At 55.6% G+C, this 26,634-nt stretch overlaps 1 protein-coding gene across 1 annotated transcript; it reads right to left on the bottom strand.

Annotated features, from left to right (window-relative positions):
* Positions 1–360: 360 nt before the first annotated feature.
* Positions 361–26,634, bottom strand: ITGA3 (integrin subunit alpha 3). Its single transcript, XM_004591067.2, has 26 exons — positions 26,184–26,634; positions 18,606–18,736; positions 18,258–18,337; positions 16,307–16,556; positions 13,960–14,046; positions 13,373–13,580; positions 12,773–12,969; positions 11,534–11,622; positions 11,288–11,424; positions 11,039–11,125; positions 10,197–10,264; positions 9,984–10,120; positions 9,453–9,602; positions 9,258–9,355; positions 8,813–8,960; positions 8,496–8,564; positions 8,020–8,099; positions 7,860–7,937; positions 7,542–7,644; positions 7,209–7,391; positions 6,868–6,990; positions 6,133–6,246; positions 5,063–5,161; positions 1,749–1,874; positions 1,364–1,504; positions 361–777 (listed from the first exon to the last, which is right to left on the bottom strand). The coding sequence occupies exons 1-25, from the start codon at positions 26,387–26,389 to the stop codon at positions 1,394–1,396; spliced, it is 3,159 nt and encodes a 1,052-aa protein (XP_004591124.2). The 5' UTR covers positions 26,390–26,634; the 3' UTR covers positions 361–777; positions 1,364–1,393.

The raw sequence follows: 26,634 nt of genomic DNA, 5'->3' as shown, positions 1-26,634 counted from the left end.
TAGGGTCTCTCTGGGTCATGTGTGCCTGGGACTGGACTGCAGGGTCACAAGTGGCATCTCTTCTGTCCTCTTGCTGGCCTGTGGCCCTCCGGGAGATCCTGGCACAGCAGCGTGGTCCTGGTCCGCCTCCCTGGCTAGTCCATCGTGTGGCTGGGAGATAAGGCTAGCCCCTAGTTCCCTTGCTCGAGTCTGAGCAATGGTAGGTCCTGCGGGTGTCCCCAGCCACCTCTGGCAGCGGATCCCAGTGGGCAGGTTCCTCTCAGTAGTCTTCCTCTGGACAGTGGAGTCCCTCCAGTGACCATGGCTCAGGGTGGATCCAGTGTGTACGGGGAAGAGGGACCTTTCTTGCCCTACGCGCCATAGTTTGGTCCTCGCTGGTGCTCAGCGCACACTGTGGGGCACACAGACACCGTCCATGGGTGTCCAGGGCGCCGGGCTGCAGCCTGCTTGCGGTTGCAGGGTCCCCATGGCTCAATCTTCCTGCGGGAGAGATGGCCACGGCCACAAACAGCCCAGGCCAGCGCCTGTGGAGGTGCCTGAGCCTGCGCACCCGCAGAGGCATAACTTACGATAAATAGGAGGGTAAGGGCCCTGGGGAGGAGGTTGGGGCCGGAGAGTTTGTCAGTAGTATCGGTCCCGGGTCTGCCAGCTGGTCACCCAGTGCTTCTTGGTGGGCAGGGTGCTTCCTGGGGGCGGGTAGCGCTCCTCCTCCGGAATACGCACAGCGTGGTACTTGGGCATGATCCGGTAGTAGCGCGTCCGCTTGAAGAAGTCACACTGAGGGTGAGCGGGGAAGACACGGGGAGTCAGCTGGCAGCCTTCGGAGGTGGGGGGGAGGATGAGCCCACGACCCCCAACTCACACACCGCATCTCCCTGCACCCGGACAGGAAGGACGAGCTTCCTCACCCCAGACCCAGAGGAAGGAGGAGGAGTTGAGGAAGGCAGAGAGGAAAGGTGGAGGCAGATGGAGAATGGAAGTGGGGGTGGAGGTTAGCTGCTGGGGTTGCTGATGGAATGGCCAGCAAGTGGGGGGTAGGTGGGTGTCCGCCCAGGAACCAGAGGGCGCGTAGGATGGAGACTGCTGGTTCTCAACAGGCCTGGGAGGTGGGGAGAAGCAAAGGGGGTATAGAATTATCTGGGCTGGTGCTGTAGCATACCGCGATAGGGACTTGGCCTTGGCAGTGATCTTTGCTCAGGGGGATACCAAGTGCCTTAAGGGCTCCGTGAGGAGGATAGAGGCCGGCAAGGGAGCCAGGCCGAGTGTGGAGGCCGCCCCCCAAAAGGAGAAAGTACAGAAAGAAGACAGCGAGAGGCCCCGGCCCGCTGTGGGGCTCGGGGAGGAGGGAGGCGAGCCGCGTTACCCGGGTGGGCCGGGGGCGGGGGATGCCCCCTCAGTAGTCGTCAGTCAGCCTCTCCGTCTCTGACGGCTGGCTCTTCATCTCCGCCTTCTGACTCTTAGCTTCATACAGGGCGCGAGTGCGGGCTCGCTTGAAGAAGCCGCACTGCAGGGAGGAGGCGGGAGGGGCCATCAGGGGCGCGCTGGGGCCGGGGACTCAAGGCTGGTGGGGACACAGGGGAGCTTGGATGCCTGGGTCCCAGCCTCTGCAGCGGGTGCGACTGGCAGCCTGGGAGCAGCGGGGCGGGCCTTGGGGAGGGGTGCGGTGAGATGGGGATGTGGAGGAGTACGGTGGGATGAGGGAGGGTGGGGACAGGGGGAAGGGTCAGGTGCTGGGCTGGGGTCCGAACCTTCCACAGTAACAAGATGATCAGTCCGAGCAGGAGCAGCCCCGCGCCCACGGCCACAAGCACCAGCCACAGTTCGATCTCGGCCGGCAGCTCTTCCACCAGCTCCGAGTCGATGTCCACGGAGAACTGCGGGGGTCGCGGGGAGACCCGAACTCAGCTCAGGGCCTAGGACCCTGCTGTTTGACCTGCTGCCACTAGAGGGCAGCCGGGGACTGGGAAAGGCCGCCGCCCGCCCCACCCCACATCCCAACCCCTCGGACACCTGACCCTGGAAGGCTGGGCTGACACCTCCGGGACTGAGTGCTAGCTCCATTCCCTTCAAGCCAAGCCTTGTGGCCTAGGGCGAATAATTTGACCTATCTGGGTCCTAGTTACTCTCCGATAACGGGGTCACAATGCCCACCTCATAGGCACAGCGGCCAAAAGCATGGGTTTTGGTGCCAGAGTTTGAGTCTAGTTGAACAATTCAAGGGCTGTGTGACCTGGCGCCAGTTGCTTCACCTGTCTGTGGCTGGCGTGTTGAAAGGGAACTCCAAGAACACCTACTTCACGGATGGCTGGGGAAGGTTAGAGGCATTTAATATGAATTAACCACAGAAAGCCACACCTGCTGAACAACTCCATAAACACCTATCCCCAAGAAGAATGCACAATATGGAGGACTGTCCATTCTCCTTTCCTACAGTGTGTGTGTGTGTGTATACAAAGTTACTTCAGGATGTTCACGGAGAAGCAATTATGAGTTTGGGTGCAAAGAATTTTAATCCATGCATAGTTTTCTCATAACGTGTGTTTCTCATGAATGCTTTGAAGCCCTCCTTGTGTGCATGAGGATACTTCAAGAAGTTCTTTGAAAACCAAATTCAAATGTAAGCTTATTCTGACACAAAAATTTGAAATCCATGCCTATGACAAGTCTTCAAGCAACTCCTGAAAAATGAAAATTACAAAAGAGCGATGCATGGATTCAAAACATTGGAGCTTCAAAACAGACTTAGCTTTTAATCCCATTTTCCGCGAACCCTTTGAAGTGTCTTTGTATCTGAGTTTTTCTCTGACTACGCATCATTTTGTGTCTTTTAAAATGATCCCGATGATGTTTTAATTGCAGAGGTTATGGTGACAATGAGAGCCCCTCAGCGGTTTGAATGTCTGGAAATAGCTCTGCCGGGGCGCTCTGGTGAGCCTCTTCCAGCATTTTTCTCATCAAGCAAGCACACAGATGGGCTCACTCCAGTCACCCTCCACTGCACCCGGCTTCTTTTTCCACTCTGGGTCATTGTCTTTCCGTGTTCGGTGACAAACAGGCCTCCATCCCCTCTGAGGACTGCACCGTCACCACCGGAAATGCACCCAATGATTGGAAGCATCTCCTATTGAGAGGCATTTAGGCTGTTTCTGACGCTCTAACACATCCTCCCAGCCCTGCCTTGCCATGCCTGTCCTGTTACCTCCTCTAGGGGCTGGATCCAAAGAAATGGGCTTTTTAAATTTTAATAGCCATTGACCAATTCATCTTCCAAAAGAATCCACCAATGTGTGCTCCGATCAATGGCAGTTCTCTCCACTTCATCAGCACCAGCCAGCCTTATTCTTTTTAGTATTTTCCAATCCGACAGGCAACACAAAATTGAATTTCTGGTATCTTGTTTTTGAGAATGTTGGCCATGAGCATTTCAGCCTTGGTACACCGCCTGCTTACACGTTGTAGCTTGATGAATTAATGTGGATCAAGGCTTTGTAATACGTGCTACAGACTTGTCAGACTATGTAGCTTTCTGTTTCCTTGCTAGTTCATTCACCATAGGCACTCGTTCAGTTTTCATAGAGTCCAATGTGTGGAAATTCCCCTCTGTGACTCCTGGGTTTAATAACATTGCTCACTCTTCCACAATTAAACATTACTACTCAATTGTGCTCTGCATTTTATCTTGGCACATTAGGTTTTAACTCCCCATTTAACTATTTCACCTGATTCAAAGCTACCTTTGTTTATAGCGTGAGGTAGAGATGGGTCTGCATCTTCTATCGTCAATCTACCTTTCTCCACTGATTGAAGATTCGTATCACTCACTGCATTCCCACTCTGTTTCATTGGCCTTTTGGGCCCTTGTCTCATCTCTTCTTACTCATGCGTTTATCTTAGAAAATGTTCCAAAAGGGTACCTAACCAAGAAACCCTTCATCATCTACCATTATCCCTAGTTATATCATTTCCAAATATTATCAGCAATTTTGTCAGGCTTATTCTTCCAGATCTAGCTTGGAAGCAAGTTTTGTTTAAGCTTCCTGTAGAAGCTTAATTCCTACCAGGCCTGGAAATACTTGGGAAGATGTGACAATCTGGGGCTGGTGTGGTGGTGCAGCCAGTGAAGCCACCACCTGTGGCACCAGCATCTCATATGAGTGCTCATTAAAGCCCTGGCTGCTCCACTTCCAATCTAGTTCCCTGCTAATGCACCTCGAAACGCAGCAGAAGGGGGCCAAATTCCGTGGGACCCTGCCCGGACCCAGCCATTTTGGTCATTTTGGGAATGAGCTAGCACACAGAAAATCTCTCTTGTTTTCTCTGTGCAACTCTGCCTTTTTAAATAAATAAGACAAATCTTTTTAAAAAGAGAGCTGGGACAACTTGATGAGACTGACATTTTTTTTCACCCACTTGTTGGGGCACATTGTTGAAATGTTTACTCCTAAATGTTTACTCCTAAATACTTCTCCTGGTGATGTATCAACCACAGCTGGATTAGCTGTTGTTAGCATACAGGAAACCCGGGAATTTCAGCATCTTCTTCAAGCTTGAAGCTCCTGAACTTTCCCACTTCTGCAGGGTCTAACCTTCCTGAACTTTCCCACTTCTGCAGGGTTTTTTTGAGGGCCCTTGTCTTCTCTGTTGTATAGGCAACCACTTCACCTGTAAATGTGGGGGGTCTCATGACTGGACCCCCACTTGTGCCTGAGTATTCAGCTCCTCATTCATTATAGCCTGTGGTCAGGAGGTGTTGGGCTCCTTTGGCCAGGTTGCTCCATTTTTCTGGCCTCAGTTTTCCTAGCCTAGAAAACAGAGTTAGCCACAGCTCTGCCCTTCACAGAGCTGTTGTGTAGACAGGGGAAGCCACAGCAGCAGCTTTCCACCCTGGGCACACATCTGTGCCCCCTGGAGTACTCAACATACCACTGCCAGGGGCTTGCGGTATGGTCCAGACACCAGATGTCCCCCACAAGATCCCAAATGTTGTCAAAATCGAGAACCACACAGACACTTCAGGTCAGGGTGCCCCAAGCAGGCTGTGGGCTCCTGCAGGCTCACTTACCCATGTTGTCCTGTTGTCCATGTTGATGGAAGGGACACTAGTTCGCAGGAACAGGGTGGCCCAGCCATCTACCCTGACCCGGTCAAAGTCTCTGTAATCCTGGAGGGGGAGGCCAGGTATAAAGTGACAGCTGAAGGCCCTTGGAGCCACCCTTCTGACCATAAGCTCCCTTTGCACAGGGCAGCACTCTCAAGCTTATCACCTTAGCTTATCAGCCAGGTCCATCCTGCATCCAAACACATGCATATACAAACAGTACAGCACATATATGCACATGTGTACATATATGTACACACGTATGTACACACATACACTGTATATTCCTTTGTGTGTCAGGTCCTAGAAGACACAGTGAAGGTCAGGGTCAAGGTCAGGCTTATGGGCCAAATCTGATCTAGCACCTGCTTATTGTGCCAAGTATTTGGGGAGCACAGGCATATCCATTTGTGTGTCCATGGTGGCTTGGGTACTGCGCAGTTACAACAGAAGCCCTATGGCCCACGGAGCCACAAGGATCTGTCACAGAAAACATTTGGTCTCAGTGCCCTGGGAAGTCTGGCTCTGAGCCACTGTACCCCAAGGCACAGGTGATAAGCAGGGTAGACGCTCCTGAGAGATTTTTGTGGGTGTTCAAGGAAGTGAGGTCATCTGCACGTGGCTAAGTCAGAAAAGATCGCATGGGTGTTGGGTGCAGGAGCTGACGGAGACCTAGAGGGTGGGAGAGGGGTCTACACACAGACACAACAGAAGAGACCCAGATGGCCCCGGCGGGAGGCGCCACATAGGCCAAGGTCCAGAGACTGAAAGTAATAGACACAAGGACCAAACATGGACATGTGGAGGACACTGGAGTTGGCTGGAGACAAACATCAAGGATGTGTCCACAGCCAGACACACCAACCCAACACTGCCACAGGGACAGTAACAGCCATACACCTGTGCATGCAACCCGATGCTGTCACACACCCACACACCCATGGGACCATGCTGTGACCCTGACCTCACCCGCTTCCTGTTGGCCACCCCACCCAGTCAGGCGGCAGCGGGAATGCCCAGATCCAGCCACTGACCTCAATGAAGGTGCTGTTCCACACACGTGCCCTCACAGTCACATTGGTGATAGAGGGGGCATCGGGAATGTGGCACTCCAGCCACACACAGCGGGCATGGCCATTGGCACAGGTCTGAGGCAAGCAGGGAGGGGGAACACAGGGCATGACACAGTGTGGGCCTCACCTCACAGATCTGCCCTCACCTTCCACCCCTGCCAGGTGGCGCCCCACAGGGGTACCCCGCAGGGGGTCAGCCCTCATTCCTTCACACTGCCCTGATCCTCACACTTACAGGTTTATACATTCTTCAGGGCAAGCTCCTAGCATGCCAGGAACATGGATCGAATAAAGTCTAGTCCTTGCTTGCATCAACCAGACCCTGATACCCATCCTCTTTCCAAGCCCCTCCCATGGTGAGCCTCAGCTTCCCCCCATCCCCTACCAGGCCTCCTCCTCCTTGTCCTATCCTGCTCTGCCACCTCCCCAACCCACAAGTCCCAGACTCTGAGCAGCCCTGTGGCTCCCAACAGTTGGGGCCCCTGGGCTGCAGCCAGTATCTCCTCCTTTGGGTCCCCATCAGAGTGGGGTGCCCTCTAAGGGCAGGAGGTACATCTCTCTCTCTGGAAGCTCCCAAGGGCAGGGGTCCATGTGGCCTCATCCGCTGGGGCTCTTTTGAACGGGGGCCCTCTCTGCCCTACTCTACACGTCCCTTGGTGCCCCATACCCCAGGACAGGAGGGTGCCATCCTCTCACCAGCACAGTCTCAGACTTCGCTTTTTTGGCAGCAGCAAGAGTGACAGGCGGCAGGCTCTGATCTCCCCCTGGGTCCAGCTGGCGCCGTCTGCGCTGTGGGGATGGTGGCTTGTCCCCAGGGTCCTGAAGGGGGAAGAGATTTTTGCTGGGAAGGCAGAGGAAGAAAAGGAGAGGGGGCAGGGAGAAGGGGCGGGACAGACAGTTGTCAGCTTCTAGGGGTGGGGTAGGGGCTGTGAGGGGAGAGAGGGGCCTTTCTGTCCTGCAGCCCGCCAAGTACATGTAATGCAAATGAGATGCGATGCAAATGAGATGCAAAGGGAAGACCCTGATGGTGAACTTACAGAGAGAGTGAGATTCAGAGGATTAACAAGGTCCCCAGGTGGTTGGCAGGGCCATGACCCATTGCCATGGATGGTGATCTCGGCAGGGTACAGCAGCCACTTGCCATTGGCAACTTCATAGGGCCACTCCAGACCTAGAATGAGGGTCCCCAGGGCAGCCAGGCCCTCTCCCATGGGGCCCACCTGTTGGCACAAGAAATATGGTCATTATCACCCTGCAAACCACTTCCATCTCTGTAGCCCGCTCTCCTTCAAGCTCCAGCCTCCAAAGGAACCCCTCTCCCCTTGACTTCCCCAGGGGTCCCCAGACCAGAACCCTAAAGGCTCCCGTACCTGAAATTCATACTTGAGGGGGCTTCCCACATCCTCCGTGGTTTTCATGGCAGCCTCTCCCATCACTGTCCCCCCAAAGAAGCTTTGTAGCCGGTGATTCACCCTAATAAGAGAAATGCAAGAGTCACAGGGCACAGGAGGCTGGGCAGAGGCCGGCGGGGCAGGTGCCAAGTCTGGCTCACTGAAGCCCCCTCTAACAGCAAACAGAGGGTATCAGACCAAGAGAAGGGGCAGAGGAGCTGAGGGGACACTCTGGGGACCAGGAGAGTCTGGCCTGGGCCAGCAGGCTGGGAGTGGACACAGGGGAGCAGTACCCACATGCTGAGTGAGGCCTGGAGTGTGTAGTCCACCAGCAGACTCAAGGTCACAGGCTGCAGGTTGTCCTGGTGACTTGACCTGGGGAAGGAAGGCAGGAGCTAGGCAGGAGGCCCAGGACCCCGCAGCCCAGCCCCCAGTCTTGCTTCTTTGGGTCACTCACGTGGAGAGCTGCAGCTGGATCTCGAGGTCCCTTGTGTGTAATGTCACCCCGATAACTTCGAAGGCAATGAGCAGCTCCATCTGTCACAGGGCCAGATGCAGGGGGAGATAATCAGCAGAAGCAGGTCAAGCTCACCTGGCTGGGGCAGGCGTTCAGGGCTGGCTGGGGCAGGTGGCTGCCCAGGGCTGGCTTGAGGCAAGTGCACAGCCACAATGGCTTCCTCCCCTCCACCTGTTGCAGCTGTGTGCACAGTTCGCCAGCTGCTTGTTTTTATCTCAGACCTAGAGTCTCTTCCTGCCTCCTTTTGGGTCTCCACCCGCATGGGGGTAGGGGAAGGGAGGGGGCTCTGTGTCACACTAAGGCTCTTGGCTTCAAGGAAGTCTGCGAAGCAGGTGGGACAGGAACAAGGACTGGAAGTGATACGGAGTAGCAGCTTGGCAGCCAGCCTGGGTTGGGAGGATGTGGCCCCGGCTTACCCTCTGGTTGCGCTTGAAGGGGTTCCCCAGCTCGCAAAGGATGGTCTCATTAGCTTGACAGGTCCCCGCCTGAGGAAAGAAAAGAAGTGGGCTCGGGTTAGGGGCTGTCTTCGGTCTTCACGGGATGCAGGGCTCAACCCCCTTACCCCTTACTACCCATGCAGGGCTCAACCCCCTTACCCCTTACTACCCCCACCCCGCACCGAGACTTGAGAAGCTACAGCAAACCAAGAGGCACAGCCCAGGGCTGGGTGGCCCCTGGCCAAGGAGAGCCACAAAGGGCATGCATATAAGGGGGTGCGAGTATGAGTGCTCACCGGGCGCACTGAGGACAGCAACAGGGCAGGTGGCACTTCCAGAGTGAGCAAGGCCTCGTGTGCGTCCTCCCCGGCGCGCTCCCGGCTGGGGATGTTGGTCACGTTGATGCTCAGGAGCAATCTGCGGACGTCTCTGCTGTACTGGAGCCTGAAGGGAGGGGACCCTGCCTCAGCCCAGCGCCCCGCCTCCTGTCCACCCCAGCTCTCGAGGCCCCACTCCCCGGGCCGACCAGAGGGAGTAGACTCACTCATCACCCCAACCCCGGGGAGGAAAACCTCCTGGGCCTGCACGGGCTAGGCCCTGCCCTCTTGTCTAAAGAAAATCACCTTTGTGGTCATCCACCTTAGCGGCCCTAAGGCCTCTCTGAGCTGGCAAGCCCCGTCCCCCAAGCCTTGTTGGCCAACGAGGCCCCATCCCGCTCTTAGCCAATCCGTGAGGCCCCACCTGCTCAGCTGCTGCCCCTGCTCGGAAACGAAGGCCGCCCGCATCTGCAGGTTGCTGTCGCACTTGTTGTCCGGCCCGCACTCCTTCTGGAACTGGACCTGGGAGTGGCCGGGGGCGTGAAGGGAAGCATACGGCCTCATCCTTAACGCCCCGCACAGCGCCCCTTCTCCCAAGCCAGGGCGGGCCCCTGCGCACCTCCGTGTGGTTCTCCAAAGCTTGCGCCTGGTTGAGGACCGGGTAGGCGTCCAGAGATCGCAGCCCCAAGCGGGGGCGCTCGGGCAAGCGCAGGGGTAAAGAGTAGTTCATGGAGATGACGATGGGGCGGAGTTTGTCACGGACGTTGTCCTGGGGAGGGAGGTCTCGCTGAGCCCGAGAGGGGTCCCCACACCACCCGTGTCCCATGAAGGAGCTGCCCGCCAAATCTGTCTCCTGGTGTGACTGAAACCCCCTGATCTCTAGATGCCATTCCCCAAAATGGAGCCGGGACTCCTTTTCCTCAGTTGTCCCTAGTGGTCCTAAGGAGTCCCCAGGCAGAGCTCTCTCCCCTTCAGGCCTGGTGGCCCCCGCTTCTCCCAGAACTGAGTTAGGAGTTCCCTCACCTTCCCTGAGAGATGCAGACACTGCATCCTTCCACACCAATGTCCCTCGCTTCTGCGACTGCAGAGACCCCTCTCCCCGCCCTAGGGAATCCAGAAGTCCGCTCCAGCCCCCACTCTCCTGCCTCACCATCAGGAGCAGCTCCAACGTTTGGCAGCGCATCTCTGGCATGGAGAAGAAACCGTGGAAGACGGCTGACTGGCTGCGCGCAAAGCGGAGGCGGGGCGGGCGGCGGTCACGGTCAGCCTCCAGCGTGTAGGCCAGGGCTGCAGGCACACAGGGTAGTGGTCAGCGGGCAGCTGGGTGCACGCGCTCCCCCTCTCCCTGCACCCCAGAACTCACTGATGTTTCGTCTATAGTTGGGGTTTCCCGCACTCTGGTTGTAAGCAAAGCACAGCTCCACCTGCACACTGGGAGGGGGAGGGGATGGGGTGTACAGGAGGGTGGGAAGCAGGGTGAGAGGTCACAAAGGGGAAACTGAGGCCCAACGAGCAGAGGGCCTTGTCTGGAGCCATCAGGAGGCTCGTGGCCCTGCCCACTCTGGAGCCCTGGGTCTCTTGCTACTCTCTACCCCCTGCTGCTTTGCCCCCAGCTCTATTTGCCTTTTGCCCCTGCATCCTCATCTCAGTACAGCCCCATTGGGGTCACAGCTGTCAATATGATTATTTTCTGAGCCACTAACATTTCTGAGCAGGTGGGGTGTTTGGGGTGCCGTTTGAAGGACTTTTGGTAAATAATCTCATTTAATTATGTCAGCGGCCCTGTAAATTAGTCATGAACTTTGCTTTACAGGCAAGGAAATCTGAGACTCAGAGGCCAATAAGTTGCCCAAGGTGACTCTCCTGCCTTCCTCACATCCAGCCACCTTAGTGTTCCCCTAGTCCCTCTTCCTCCAGGACCTCACAACCCACAGTCCAGTGCTGTGCCTGCAATGGTACAGCTGGGACTTGGACTGGGTAGCCCACAGCGCCCACCCCAACCACCATACCCTACTGCCTGCCTGTCCCCCTCCCCGATTCATCTGCTGCCTCCTACAAAAAAAAATTTACTTTTTAGCAAGGGGAAGCTAGGCTGACCTCAGAACCACACCGCAAAAGGCAAGTTTTGAGGAAACTGGGCCCTCTTCCCAAGCCTGCAATACATGAGGAGGAGTAGCGGGCACAGTGGGGTCCCAAGGAGCTCACCAGGAGGTTGCTGTGCAAAGCGTGGGGTCCAGTACTGCTGGCCTGGCCACCAAGGTCCGATGGAGGATGTTGATAACAGGCCGGGCCCTGCACAGATGACAGAACCAGACAGATATCAGTACTTCCCACCTGCCCAAAGCCACCGCTCTGGGCTTCCGAGAGCCTGCTACCCATGAAGGACAGGCACAGGTCTCTGTGCACACAGGGGGAGAGGCAAGAAAAGAGCCTGTCCACCAGCCCCAGGCTCACCGCAGCAGCACAATGCGGTCCGACAGGCTCCCGACCAGTAGGTCGGGGTAGAAGTTCTCGTCCACATCCATCTGCCCACTCAGGGAATAGCCAAAGGTGGACAGGCCAGGCAGTCCCAGCTTCTCTCCATCGATTACCTGTGGTGGAGGGCAAGGGAAAGTGGTGGGGGAGGCCCAGGGACAACAAGGATGGGGTGAGGGAGGGGATATCTGAATGGGCAGCAGGTGCATTCCTGTCCATCCGTACCTGTTGGGGCTGTCTGAGAAGGCCCCCGGAGCTGCTGTGGTAAATGTATACTTTGCCCAGGCCCTCGAACGGAGCTCCCACAGCAATGTCTGGGGAAGAGGAGAGGAGATGGTCACATGGGTCCTTGAGGGCTCACAGCTCCTCCTGTCGATCCTTTAGCCTGACACTGGCCTCGCCCTGCCAGGCAGTATTCTGAGTAATCCAGGCAGGCAGAGAAAACAAAATGCCTTTACCACCACCCCCAACACCCTAGCTCAGCCTCTTCATTTTTTTATTGCAAAGGAAGAGAGACAAAGACAAGATCTTGTATTGGCTGGTTCTCTTCCTAAATTCCCAGCTGGTGGTGCTGGTCCAGTGAAAGGCTGAAGCTAGAAACTCAGTCTGTATCTCCCACACTGGTGGCAGGGATCCAAGTACCTAAGCCATCATCCACTGTCTCCCAGGGTGCACATTAGCAGGAAGCTGGAATCAGAAGCAGAGCCAGGACTTGAACACAGGTACTCTGACACAGGTTGTGGGCGTGAGAAGCAGCAGCCCAATGGCTGCGCCCAACACCCATCCTAGCTCTTCTAATGGCAGCTTCCAGCCAGGTGATACAGTCCCTGCTGGGGACTCTGCCAGGATGCTGTCAACCATTTAACACCCTCAAGAATGCTGCAGGGTGTGTGGTATTGTCCCCACTTTGTAGATGAGAACACAGACTCAGAAAACCCAGAGGCCCATGACCAATGAGTCCAGGATATTTAAGCATGTCTTGTCTTATACCAAGGTGGGAATTAAAATAGTGACACTTAGAGGACTTGCAGTGTCAAAACTTAAAACTTTAAGCCGGCTAAGAAGCCACCCTCTGTGACACTGCCATGCCAAAGTGAGCTCCACTTCCGATGCAGCTCCCTGCTAATGCACCTGGGAAAACAGTAGAGGATGGCCCAGTAGTGCCTGTGCCCCTGCATCCACATGGGGGACCCAGATGGTACCCCCATGTCTTTTCTCTATCTCCTCCAGTTTCTGCCACTCTGCTTTTCAAATAAAATATTTTAAAAGACTTAAAAAGTCCAACCATTGTTGCTGCAATTGCACCACAGACAACACTGGGCTTGCCTCTGCTGCTTTCCATCCCCTCCTCTCTAGCATTGCTCTAGGCTCCGCAGCCCGGTTGCCTCTGTGAGCCCTGTCAATCCTGGAATGCTGCTGGCATTAGGTCAGTGGGGAGGCTGGGGGAGGGGCACTGGCTCTTACCCTGGAATCCATCTTGGTTAATGTCACCGATGCTGGCCACAGAGAAGCCGAAGGCAGAGCGACTGGGGCCGTGAAGAAGGAGAGAAGGCTGGGCAGAGAAGGAAGTGCCTGCCTGATTCATGAAGACATAGATGGCTCCCCCTATCTCCTCCTTCCGCTCGAAGTAGTAGGGAGCACCCACCAAGAGGTCCTGCCACCTGCACAGGAGAGGAGAAGGAACAGGAATGTGAGAAGGAACAGCGTCACTTCTGTTTAACAGGCATGATTATGGTAAGGCACGTGGCTGTGCAAGCAGTACCCAGCCATAGGTATGAGAACATGGCAAGGCTAATAGAACCTCCTCCCCCAAGTGGTAAATACAATGCAGGCAGAGACCACCCCAAGCAGCCCACATCCAAAGGAGCCTTAGGCACAGGCATAAACAAATGCAGGTGTCATGCAAATGACACGCAAATACCCAGACTTCCAGTCACAACTCTCTGCAAACAGTGGGCAAACAAATGCACAATTGCAAAACCTCCAAGACCCTAAGCTGGCTCGCACAAGTCCGTCCCCACCCCACCTCTCTCCCTGGCCCAGAGGTTGTCCTCAGATTCTCACCCATCGTTGTTCAGGTCTGCCAGGGCAATGGCACTGCCAAAATAGGCGCCCACCTGGGTGCCTTCCAGCACCTGCCTCCTGCGCAGATCTCCGCCTACCTCCTGGCTCAGCAAGAAGACAGCGCCCATATGCCGGTGCCGCGGGGCACCTGTTACAATGGTGATGTTCGTGGGGTGCAGGATGGCACTGCCAACCTGCACTGTGTACCCTGGGATAAGGGAAAGAAGCTCAATCCAGGCCCAAGGAAGCTTTGTCCCCCGTTACTCTGGCCCCATAGAGTAGCCTATCCCCTATTACCCTTTATTCCAATATGGGTAAGAAAGTGGACCCTGGATGCCCAGCAGCCATGTGCCCCCACCTCTAGTCCCCAGTCCTCCCTGTGTGCTGGGAGCTTTGCATTTGTAACTTTAGAGCAGGGCCTGGCATACTCAGGCTTACTGCTTACTAAGTGTGTGCTCACCGAACTGAATGCCACTGGTTCCACCACATTCCACCCTCGCTCTCCCACCAGGCACTGAAGGCAAATGGGTCAGTATGCCACAGTCTGGGCTGCCCCATTACCAAATGGGACCCACAGCTGCACATACCAATATAGAAGTTCCCCTCGTCCTCGGGGTCCTTGTAACTGTACTCAGACAAATCCCAGTCCTTCCGCTGGATCATGTAGCTGTTTCCTTCACAAGGATTTGGGAAAGAACAGAAGCAGCATTGGTCACCACCCCCACCCTACACCATGTCCAGCTCCCCACCCCCTGCAAGATAAGGATAACAGCACCCCTCTGAGTAACGAGTTAGGGTCACTCGACCCTTTGTAAATCACTACCTCTATTTTATATCTTTGGGGGGAAACTGATTTATAGGAGAAGTAGAGAGACAGACAAGAAAGAGAGCTCCCATCCTCGGACTCACTCCCCGGATGCCCGCAATGTCCCTTTGACTGAAGCCAAGAAGTAGGAATGCAATCCAGGTCTCCTGAGGGGGGGGTGACGGTGGCAGGAGGGAGTGCAGGCAGGAACCCAATTACCATCACCATCAGGGCTGCTTCCCAGGGTCTGCATTAGGGACTGAGTCAGGCCAGTCAACCCAGGGACTCCAGTGTGGCTCCAGGGCAGCTTAACTAGCTATTTCATCTCCAGGCTAAATGCCATCAACCACTCTGCCAGGTGCAATGATGAATCCCCACTTTGTGGATGAGAAAAGTGAGGCTGAAGGAAAGAGACTGGCCTGCTCACAGCCCCATGGGAGCTGGTTGTGGGGAACGCACCTACTGGCATCCAGACTCCCAGCTGTTATCAGATAAAGATGGGTATCTTCCCACCCTCTAGATACTAGGATCAGACTCTACACTTGCATCTCCTTCCGTTCCTGCCCTCAAACATGGATGCTGCCGACAGAGTACCCATGCCCCTGCCAGGGGCCATAAAGATCAGTGGCAGGTGGTAAGCAAGGGTTGGGTGAGTTTGGGGGAGCCAGGGCAGGGTCTCAACCTCAGGTACGCTCAGAACCTGGACCACTTGTTTATTAGGAAGGGCTACAGGGTTCTCTCCACTTGTTGAATCTGCTAACACAGGGGTGCTGTAAGGGGTTGCTATTGCTACAATCTTTGTGACAGAGAGGCAGGGAACTGGCGAGGAGACAATGGGTAAGTGTGGTGGTTAAAAGTGTGTGTCTTTTAGTTTTCTATTCTTTAAAAAAATATTTATTTATGTAAAGGCAGAGTGAGACAGGTTTATTCTACAGGTTTACTCCCTAAATAGCAGCAATGGCCAGGAATAGGGGAGACTAAAGCCAAGAAACCATCCTGGTTTCTCACATGGATGGCAGAGGTCCAACTACTTGAGTCACCCTCCACTGCTTTTCCAGGCGCATTAGCAGGGAGCTGGATCAGAAATGGAATAACTGGGCCCGGCGGCGTGGCCTAGCGGCTAAAGTCCTCGCCTTGAAAGTCCCGGGATCCCATATGGGCGCCGGTTCTAATCCCGGCAGCTCCACTTCCCATCCAGCTCCCTGCTTGTGGCCTGGGGAAGCAGCAGAGGACGGCCCAATGCATTGGGACACTGCACCCGCGTGGGAGACCCGGAAGAGGTTCCTGGTTCCCGGCTTCGGATCGGCGCGCATCGGCCTGTTGCGGCTCACTTGGGGAGTGAACCATCGGACGGAAGATCTTCCTCTCTGTCTCTCCTCTGTGTATATCTGGCTGTAATAAAATGAATAAATCTTTAAAAAAAAAAAAAAAAAAAAAAAAAAAAAAAAGAAATGGGATAACTGGGGCTCAGACCAGTTTTCAATATGGGACGCAGGCATCCCTACTTGGGGGCTTAACTTGCTGTGCCACAATGCTGTCCCCACACATGGGGTCTTATATAAGGGACTACCCTGTGGCCCCTGAGAGCAGGATCCTGTGTGTTGACATGAACCATGCTGACAGATTTTGATGAGTGAAGACAGAAAGAAAGAGTAATAGAAGAGAATGTAAAGTATGCTTCTGGTTGTAGTTTTCTTTTGTTTTTAAGGAACCTACAGATCATAAAACAAATCTGGAAGCAGCCCAAGGTCCTGTTCACATTGGGGAGAGGGAGGAGATGAGGAGCTGAGCGGAGGGGTACTTTTACTCCTTATTTAAGCACATCCCAAGGCACTGCCTGGTGGTTCTGTCAAGCAAGTACTTTCTAAGATATATTTCAGATGGTTAATCTGGAGTCAGTCAGCCCTGCGTTCCGATTCACGTTTCACAACTTCGGCCTTGAGCAACTAGCTGACTTTACCTCTCTGGTTTTCCTTCCTGTAAATGAGGGTAAGACTCTTTTCACAAAAGTTTTTAAGATTCATTAAGAGGGCGAAAGGCTCCCTACTGTGGATGGTTTGAGTTGGCTGTCCCAGTGGCTTATAGGGTGGGTGATCTCTTCCCACCCCGCCCCACCCCACAGGCCCCACCTTTCCAGTTGTAGGCCCCTGGGGCTCCGAAGTACACGGTGTTCTGGGTGAAGCCGCCACTAGTACCCAGCTGGCACATGCCCGTCTCCAAGTAGTCGGTATTGCTGTTGCACATCTCGTTGTGGTAGGTCTGCCAGTCATCGCTGGGGTCCAGCTCGAGGTCATTGCCACGCACATAGCACTTGCCAACCATGCGCCTCTGGTCCTCTAATCCTGACCACAGCACCTGAGTGTAGCGGTGGGCGCAGACCTGGGGAACCCAACCCCAACACACTCAGGTTTAGCCAAGAGCGGGGACCCAGGTGTCCCCTTGGCCCTGTGACCCTCTACCATCCCACAGTGTCCCCAAAACCTGCATCTCCTTTCCAGAATGCATAAGGCTACTCTAAAGGGCAGGAACACTTTTGAGAAAGTTTGGGAGGGGGTGTGGATTTAGGAGTGTAGCTTGGAGAACTTGGCCAATGCAAAGGGGGACAGGGTGAGGGAATGTGGGGTTCAGGTTCTCAAGTCTAAAACAGGCCATTGACCGAGTGATTAAGGTGTTTGCTTCCCTGCTGACCCTGGATGACCCTGTCCTTTCACTAAAAGGACCATTATTAAAACAACAGCAACAACAGTGGCTGCAGCCACTGCACACTCACTGCAGACTTACTATATGCCAGACACAATTTTAAGCTCTGCCCATGTGCTTACTGACTCTTGTAAGCCTGCTAACATCCCTGTAGTGGTACAGGAAGTTATCCCCTCTAGCTTACAGACCAGGAAACTGAGCCACAGGGAGCTCAGTGACCTACTCAAGATGCCACATCTAGAGAGAGGTGGAGATGGTTCCAACCGAGGCTGTGTGGCTACACAGACTTCACTCCCCAGCCCCTGGGCTGTGCTGCCTCGCAAAGGCAGGACTCATTGCACATGCTTGGTGCCCAGGGTACAGATGTATTCATGGGGCAAATCAATGAATCAGAAGAAGGGTCTCTGAAAACAGCCTGGGGCCAAACACCACAAATAGACCTAGTGCTTGTTTAGTCACTCTGTATCACCTTCAAGTTGGGAGACCTGATGGCCCAGTGTGCCCCAGCTTGGCCTGGGTCACTGCTGCCTTCCTCGGGCTAGTACAGGGGTAGTACAGGGCTTGGCGCACAATAGCTGCTGTCTGGCTGGGCGGACAGCCACTGAAGGACCCAGTCAATTCAGAGAGCCCCTGGAATCGCTTTCAGTCGATTCTCAAAGAGGGGTTCAGTGAACTGACACAAACCCCAAGCTCAAAGGTGATAGGGACCCTAACAGTGATGAGTTTGGGGGTGGTGGCTGATTGGAAGGAGACACGGGGAAGTGTTCTGAAAAGATGTCCAAAGTCCTATGCTTTGTGGGTATCTGTTACACAACTACCTATGTTTGTGAAAGATGCGTTGAAACATAAAATTCGTCCATTTCACTGGACGTAAAGTTTACATTAATCTAAATAATAGTGAGGAAAAATACCTGTCTTTCTAAAACTCTGAAATTGCTAGCCTAGTGGCCGGCGGCCAGCACTGAGGAATGTGGGCAGGAGGTAACAACGGCCAGCAGGGAGGGGCCCTGAGTCAGAGTGGGTTGAGTGAGCAGGGCCAGCTGGGTTGTGGCTCTTCCAGGAGTCAGGGTCCCAGGAAGGCACGGCAGCCAGTGCCAGCCAGCAGGAACCCTCTCTGCCCTCTCCTCTTCCTAATTCCCTGGGGTTTCTATGGAGGGTGAGTACCCATAGAGGGTGCAGGGAGGAAGTGGGAGATCAGACAGAATCCTCGGGACACTGTCACACCCCTTCTCCCCAGGGGGACAGGAAGTTGCAGAGACACCTAACCACCAGGCACCCAGCACATGCACGCACAGAGGAGCCTGACACTGCCCTTGTCCCCCTCCCCAAAACCCCCTGGGGGAGAGGACTGGGAGGAGCTGATACTGAATGTTCACTTACCAGAACTCTTCCTGCAGGGCCCTGGCTGGCCACAGTCACCCCAAGCCACATGTCCTCAATAATGTGATGGTCAGGGTCACCTGTGGGCATGGGACAGTGTGTGAGCCTGGGCCCATCCACACTGCAGTATCCAGAACCTCCAGTAGGCAGAGGTGGGTCCCTCGTGGATGCCCCACCCCAGTAGGGCAGCTTTCCCCACTCCCATTATTCTGCACTCCACCAATCCCCCTGTGGCCTGCTCCTCCTCTCCCCAGCTGGACACCAAGTAGCTCCTACATGTCCCCCAGGACACTCCCCCTGCCCCTTTGCCAGGCTCCCCACCCAGCTGACCCAGTCCCTTCCCCTCACTTTTCTCCGTGATGTCCATCCGCTCGCAGTCATCCTTTTGGGCAGTGAGTGGGCACAAGTACACAGCACCGGTCCGGTTGGTGTAGCCATCAGCAGGGACAGCAAGGTCCCGGGGGGCACCAGCCAGGAGCCTGGAGGCAGGGAGGCAGGTGGGCCCAAACTCAGATCTCCCAAATATTGCTTTGAGCAACTTAACTTTTCAACAAGCATTTATAGTGTCTTAGCTGCTGTTTATGAGGACAGGACCCATCCCACTACCTCTGGGAGAAGGCAGTAGGGAAGTGGGCATTGGTGCCACCTCAGGACAGGAGGGTCACCTGCACACAGCAGGGGCTGGGCAGGCAGGGAGGCTCGCAGAAGAAGCCACTCTGAGGACACTGGTCAGGGTCACCAGGTCAACGAGGGGTGGGGGAGTGCTTGAGACAAGGTGCGGCATGTGCACGAGCCAGCAAGCATGAGCAAGCAGGGAGACTCATTCAGGGCTCTGCAAAGCCCTTGGGACGGATGCAGCCCAGCAACCTCTGGGCGGGGCACAGAGAGAAGTGGGGTGCAGCCTGGAGGGAGCCACCTAGAGGTTTGAGGGAGGGGAGGGGTCTGGTCCCATCCCTGTTGGAAAGGATTGATTTTCTTTTTATTCTGCCCAGGGGCCATTTCTATCTCTACAACATCCTTCACAGGCCAAACAGAATCATCAACTTAAAAATTAGCCTGCTATAGATTTATTGAGTTTTGAGTCCCACCTGCGATTATCTTGGCAGGGCCAGCCAAATGATTTTGCAGCTGGCCTTGTATGGTCTGTGGGCCGGGCGTTGTCCACCCCACTAACCTCTGAGGAGACTGGAGGAATCCTGGCACTGGGTTTTATTCCAGGTGGTGGGGGCGATGGCCATGGGGTAGTGGGGAAGGGAGAATGGTTTGCCAGAGGGTGGGGAGGGAGGATGGAAGCCAGGATCCTACCTCTTTAAGCCATGACAGAAAGGGTCTTAGATTTAGGAAGCCTGGGCCCTTAGGGCTCCTGGGCCATGTCCAGTCTCCCTACTGTTACCCAGAAACGGGCACCAAAGGAACTGAGGAATGCCCATTTTGAACAATGTGCCCTAGGGTGGAGTTCATGGGGAAGGGCAAGGACCATCAACTTCCCCAGAACCCAACTTCATCAGCCTGAACAACAGGCCAGAGTCGGTGACTGGAGCATAGAGACCATGGCGCCTGTGGCTTGTCAACCACAAAAACGCTTGGGTCATCTGTGAGACATGTACACAGCTCAGCCCACCCCACAGCAACTGGATGCCATCTTGCAAACCCTGGAAGATGCCCCTTCCACCAGCCCCAGCCACCCTGTTACTTGTAACTCCACCCAGAAGCTCCCAGCTCTGAACTTCCTGCCAGAGTTAGCACCCCCTGCCTGGGACCCATGTGTGTGCACACGCCTTGAGGGCGGCAGGGAGTGGGCAGGACAGGGCCTGGGCATGCTGAGGCCTGTGGGGTGCCTCCGCCCGCCTGCTGGGACTCAAGAATGCACTGCCTGGGGGTGCCCAGGAAGGGGGGGCGGAACCTCACTCCTGCAGTGCTCCCAAGCAGGAGAGCTGGCCAGAGGCCAGCATGGCAGCCAAACCCAGTTAGTCACCTTCTGTCTGGGCCGGGGAGGGCGCCTTGGTGAGTCCACTGCCCGGCCACCCATGGACATCCGCTCCCTGGCGTGCCTGACAGATGAGCCTGTGGGAAAGGAACCATGCGGCCTGGGAGGTGAAGGGTCTGGTTCTAGAACTGGTTCTGCCTCAAGGGGAAAAATCTTTCGCTGAGGCCTTGACAGCCTGGTCTGAAAAATGGGGACAGCAGCAGCAGTTCTGCCGACCATGACCATGGGGTAGCTGGAAGGACACACAGATTTGTTCTTGGCATTGAAGCCATAACCAGTAGAAACCTCGTGGTACCAGCACTGGCCGGGCATGATCCCAGGCCTCTCCCAAGGGACCCTGAATTTCTGCTTTGCCAGGTGCACGAGCCTGAAATAGCAGATCAAAAACAAATTGCTGTGGTTGCCCAGAAGGGGCAGGGACCAGGATACAAGCGGGACTTCAAAGGTCTAAGGATGCCAGCCCGTGATTGAGATGGGGGGTGGGGACACTGGCAGCTACAGTCACCCTCGGATGGGACCTGACAGTCAGCCGGAGGGTGGTTACAATGAGAATCTAGTTCAAGTCTTAGTGAGAAGTGGGGCAGGGCAGGGGGTGCCAGGTTGCAGTCCCGCACGTGGTGTAGTGGAAGCGCGGCCCTGCTGGTGTGCTTGGGCTGTGGGACAGGTGGCTGAGGAGCAAGATTTCAGTGTTCTCTCAGCTCCCTTGTCACAGCGGGAGGAGGCCACAGGACCCCTCCTTTGAGCCTCCCGAGGAAGCAGAGCTGGACAGGATGGCAACTGGATTGAAGCAAATCCCCTCCTGGCTTCTGCCCTCCAGTTCCAACCAGCTGTGTGCTTGTTGGTGAGAAGGGGCAGGGCCAGTGCCCTAATCCCAGCTCCAAATCCCACGCTCCACCCTCCCCAGAGATTCCACAGGGAGCACCCCCTCCACCTCCTCCCTGCTGTATTTTTAGCTCCTGCTTGGCCCGCTCAGAGGCCCCTTAAAGCCTTTTTGGCTCCTGGCCCAGGATCCAATGGGTCTAAAGCCAGGGGCCTGTGCATGGATGGGGGAAGGCAGTGAACAGAGGGTCAGGTACAGCTTCCTCCAGCCACAGCCAAGTGTGTGCAGTCAGGGCTAGAGAACCCACAGGATGGAAGGGACTCTACTGACGTGTAATTGAAAACACAACTTCTGGTGGTGTAGCAGATTAAGCCGCCACCTGTAACACTGCCATCCCATATGAATGTCAATTTGAGTCACAGCTGCTCCACTTCCCAACCAACTTCCTGCTAAAGCACCTGGGAAAGCAGCGGATGTGGTACAAATGCTTGGGCCCCTGTATCCACATGGAAGACCCTGAAAGAATTCTAGGTTCCAGGCTTCAGCCTGGCCCAGTCCTGGTCACTGTGACTATTTGGAGAGTGAACCAGTGGATGGAAGAGCTCTTTGTCTCTCCTCTGTAAGTCTATCTTTCAAATAAAAAGAAATCACTTAAAAAAAAAAAAGAAAATACAACTTCTACACAAATGAACTACCTGTTGCTGGGTGTGGTCCAGAGCAGAGAGTCTAAAAGCTGACCTCTCGGGCCCGGCGGCGTGGCCTAGTGGCTAAAGTCCTTGCCTTGAAAGCCCCGGGATCCCATATGGGCACCGGTTCTAATCCCGGCAGCTCCACTTCCCATCCAGCTCCCTGCTTGTGGTCTGGGAAAGCAGTCAAGGACGGCCCAATGCATTGGAACACTGCACCCACGTGGGATACCTGGAAGAGGTTCCTGGTTCCCGGCATCGGATTGGCGCGCACCAGCCCTTTGCGGCTCACTTGGGGAGTGAATCATCGGACGGAAGATCTTCCTCTCTGTCTCTCCTCTCTGTATATCTGACTTTGTAATAAAATAAATAAATCTTTAAAAAAAAAAAGCTGACCTCTCCCAAACCACCAGCGCACCTGTCCTCCCACTCCAGTTTGAAGACTAGACCAGATGGAGGGATGGAGGGATGGAGCTGGTGGAACTCGGAAGCCAGGAGAGGGCACATGGTGGCTCTGGCCATCAGGTTGGGGTGGGGGAGCAGGGAGCCCCCTAGAGGCAGAGGGTGGAGGAGGTGAGCTTTTGGACAGCTGCCTCCTCCCCCTTTCATCTGGCTCCAGGCAGACCACCCCAGCGGCCTCTGGGGAGCCCCCTGAGCTCTAAGCTCTGGAAAGCTATTGCTCACCTCTGCCCAGCCTCTCTTCCCAGGGCAGTTCAAAGCTAATGGAAGAGTCAAGTAGAAAGCAGTGGAATCAAAGAAGGCTGAGGAATGGGGCCCTGGAGAGATCAGGCACCACGTTGGCTCACCCCAAAGAGAAGCTCCCCCAGGGGACACAGGGTGTGGTGATGTTTAGAGAAAAAAATCTATAACATGCAACTTCCCTGGTGGCTCCAGGGGTAAGGGGGGAGGGCGGGCCAGGGGATTCAGCACTCAAACCAACTCCAGGCAGGAAGCAGGAGGGGAGAGGGCCTGCTCCAGTCCTGATCCCCAGGGGGTGAAGGGGGGCACTTATCAGATGCTGGATCCCAGCTCAGTGCCAGCACTGCTGCCCAAATTAACCATCTCCCCAGAGGCTGCTCCTGCAGTAGCTGAAGCTGCAGCCGGCCACATCCTCCTCCTCCTCCCCCTCTTCCTCAGCTGCCCACCCAGCCCCCTCTCCCCCCACTGGTGACTCAGCCCAAGAAAGAGAGCAACAAGCTAGAGGCCTCTAGCAAACCTCAGCTTAAAAAAAAAAAAAAAAGCCTGTTTTTCTCTCTTTTCCTTTCCCTTTTTCTGGCTGTTTAGTATTTTTCCCCCCTGAATTTGACCCCTGAGGGCACTCTTGCTGTCACCTAACTTCAGGCCTTCCTACCACAACGATATCCTCTTCCTCCTATTCTTAGCCCTGACCAAGCCCAGTTGCTGCTGCTTTCTCTATGAGATCAGGCTTCCCCCAGTGCCCATCTACTTTAAACCCCCCTGGGCTGCCACTGGTCATAGGAGAGAGCCAGGGAAGGGCTACCCCAGGTGCAGGTGTGCCTGCAGGCACAGCTGCTGTGCCTCTGTCTAAGCCTCCAACCACCTGCCCTGCCCAGAAGATGCTTTAGGAGAGCAGGCAGGTGAGCGGGGCTCCTGCCTGCCCCATGACCCATGATGTCATTTCCCAGACATGCTTATTTCCAGGCAGAGGCACATGGAGGCTGCTCTCGTGGCTCCCAGGGATTCCCAGGAGGGAAGCACAGAGCAGGTGCTGCCTCCCTCCAAGGAGACTTCATGCATGTCTCCAAGAAGCCAGAGCACCCTGGTTTCTCCTGCTGTGTCTTTCATTTCCAGAGACTGGGGGACTGGGGCCTGCATTGGACAACTGGGCTGGGGAGAGGGTGATGGGGTGGCAGGGAGGGTCCACTTTGGGGATTTAAACCATTTCTGGAACAAGACCTTCTCTGAGAATGGGAAAGCCACTCTATCCCCTTGCTCCTACCCCCAGGACAATGAACAAACATTCAGTATTTTGCTTCTACTTTTAAGGAGCCCTCATTTCCTAGAAACCATCTCTGAACCACAGCCTGCAAGCCTGTTCCCCTTCTTTCAAAGGGACTTACACAGCAACAGAGCACAAAGCCACAGTTTGACTGGCTGGTTCCCCTGAGCAGTGTACCCAGGCAGCTGTTCACATCTGGCCACACAGCTGCCTGCAGCCAAGCCCAGCTGGCCCACTTGGCTCTGTCACAGGGCTAGCAGTGGAGATATCAGTGAGGAGATGTGCCTAGAGGCAGCCCCACTCCTGGAAAAGGATTGAAGATACCCACAGGGGAGCCCCTGAACAATTTACCTCTTGGAGGTGGCCTGTCAGTCCCAGAAGGTGAAAGCCACCTCGAGCTGCCCAGGCAGAACCCCGGAGTGCGACTATCTTGGGAGGCACTCACAGGTGCTGGGGGCATATCCAGGTCCTGGCTGCAGGACAGGAGCCTACAGCCACGCCTGGGCAGGGTGGATATATGCTGGGTACTTTTTATAAATAATTGTAATTAATTAGCTTCAGAAAACAGAGCTTCCATCCACTATTTCACTCCCCCAAATACCCTTAACAGACTGAGCACTAAAGCTGGAAGCCAAGAATTCAATCCAGGTTTCCCAGGTGGTTAACAGGGACTCAACTATTTGAGCTGCGCGCCCTTACCCCACCAGGGTTTACATTAGAGAGCTGGAGTGGGGATGGCTCCAAGCCTTCTGATGAGGGTTGCGGGAATTGTAACTAGTGTCTTTACCACCAGCCCCCATGCCTATTCCGACAGCGCACATGACCACGTAAAAAGTCTTAGCGTAAGAGGAAATCAAGCCTCCGGTATTAGCGAGAGACCCAGGACAGTGCACAGCAGGCGCCCTTCTGAGTTCTTTTCCCCCAGACAATGCCAAGCCTCTGCTCACAGGAGCTGGGCAGGAGACAGGGATCCAGTTCCAAGCCCTTTTTGGGAAAAATTGTCCTAGGGAAAGAAAGTTTGGTCAGGCAGACTTGGCAAAGGGGGAGGGGCAGCAGAGTCATTCCTTGTGCTCACGCGATCTCTTCACACTGGTCTATCTAAGCAGACTGGGCTGCAAAAACCTGCACTGACACACACACACATACACTTTGCACTGATGGGAATTTGGGATATTCAAAAGATGAATGGTTGGCAGCAGGAGACAGACCAGGAAGGGTGTGGTGTCCCTCCTCACGGACGTCAGATGGAGTCGAGGCTAAGTCCAGGTAGGCAGGAAGCATAGGGGCTGGGCCAATAGGGCAGGGGCCAGAGCTGGGACAGAGTTGGGACTTTGACCATTCCCAACTTCCTCAAGTTTCTGCAGGCCCCAGACGGAGCTGGGAGAGGTTTCCGTGCACGCTCAGAAGGGTCAGGGGCCAGTGGAAGGCAGACATCTGGCAGGTCACTCAGCTCATGGAGGCCAACACAGCCTGGCTGGTGTGCCACTGTCTTAACCACTGGCGCAGCCTGGGCAGCCTCACTCACCCGCAGGTGCCCTCTGTCCCCAACTGCCAATCTAACGCACCGTAAGTTCATAGCAGAGAAACCCCTGGACATGGGTAGGTGTGATGGTAGTTGCGGAGTGAGGGGGAAGGCAGCTGGATGCGCTCTTTCCCTCCTCCCCTAAGCCCTCCTTGCAGCTGTTGGGGAAGGAGAACAGAAGGAAAACACCATCTCCCTCTTCAAACCAAAACAAACACACTCAGGGCTGCGATTCAGCATGAATCTGTGGAATGCAGGGATGAGGTCTGGTGGGAGCCGGCCACTGCGTAGGGGGGTGGGCGGTAGGAGATGCAGCATCAACAGGGACAGCTCCTCTCTCCCATCCCCATCCCCCATCCCCCACCCCAAGAGGTCTTAAGGCACCTCTGGACAGCTCCACGCAGCCAGCCGGCGGGACTCACCCGGCAGGCAGCTCCCCCTGCACCCGCAGGGCCGCCAAGGAAGCTACCCCTTGTCTAGCACGGCAGAGGGCGTGGCCGGCGTGGCCGCAGACTAAGTGTGAGGTGCAGGGGGAGCTAACATGCACGTGCTGTGGGTTTTGGGGGGCGGGGTGAGGAGGAGAAGGAGCACTAAGAGTGTTAATCTTGTTTATCCAGCTCCTAGCCCTGGAGAGAAGAGGCCCGCGCTAGGTGATCGGTTCACAGCGTGGGAGGGGGCTCAGGCAACAGGGATTCCACTTCCGTTCGCCGAGGTCTAAAGGGCGGAGGGGTCGCGCCTAGACAGGTTCTGGCCAGGTCAGCACTTGCCAGCTGCCTCCCCATCCCACACCCAATCCTTCACTTCCCGCCCAAGCTCCCGCAGCCCTAAGGCTGCTCGGATATCCGGCCCCTTAACATGGGCTTGCAAGGGCCCTGGGGCTGCGACCTAGCTTCGGATCCGCACACCCCGGTACACTCCGTCCCAACCCAGCCCCTTGTCAGCTAGACTTACAGGTAGCGCTGCTGCCGCTCCGTCTGCCGGTGGAGGGCGACCGAGTAGCCGAAGAGGCTGCTCGGGTTCCTGGCCTCCTTTACCACCAAGAATCGGGTGTCCAGGTTGAAGGCAGAGGCGAGGCGGCCTCCTGCCGCCACCATCAAAGCAAGTGCGCAAAGTATGGGGCGCGGGGCGGCAGGCACGCGGCGGGTGCCCGGGCCCATGGCCGCCAGCTGGAACAGAGCAGGGCCTGGGGCGAGAGCGCGCGGGAGTGTGGAGCTTGCAGCGAGGACCTGTTCACCTGCTCCCTGGCCGCCCGAGGTCACCCGAGCCCGCCGCGCCCCGGAGTGCAGATCGGGCTCTTGTCCTCAGCACCGCTCGGTTTCACGACTGCTCCGGATCCGCGCTCGCCGATCCCCTTCAGAGGTCCGCGGGTCTATTCAGTAGGGTCCTGCAGTCGGGTCCCCAG

The sequence above is a fragment of the Ochotona princeps genome, chromosome 17 (assembly GCF_030435755.1).
Source record: "Ochotona princeps isolate mOchPri1 chromosome 17, mOchPri1.hap1, whole genome shotgun sequence".
NCBI lineage: Eukaryota > Metazoa > Chordata > Mammalia > Lagomorpha > Ochotonidae > Ochotona > Ochotona princeps.
The sequence above is the reverse complement of the archived record's forward strand: the minus strand, read 5'-3'. Positions and strand labels throughout refer to the sequence as shown.

Bases quoted from the DNA above. Each gene is read 5' to 3' on its own strand.
- ITGA3 (XM_004591067.2), bottom strand. From the start codon at position 26,389: ATGGGCCCGGGCACCCGCCGCGTGCCTGCCGCCCCGCGCCCCATACTT. The intron at 11,623-12,772 runs GTAAGAGCCAGT...CCTCTTCCCCAG, and splicing joins TAACCAAGATGGATTCCAGG to ACATTGCTGTGGGAGCTCCG. The intron at 7,392-7,541 runs GTACGGGAGCCT...TTGTGCCAACAG, and splicing joins CCCTCAAGTATGAATTTCAG to GTGGGCCCCATGGGAGAGGG.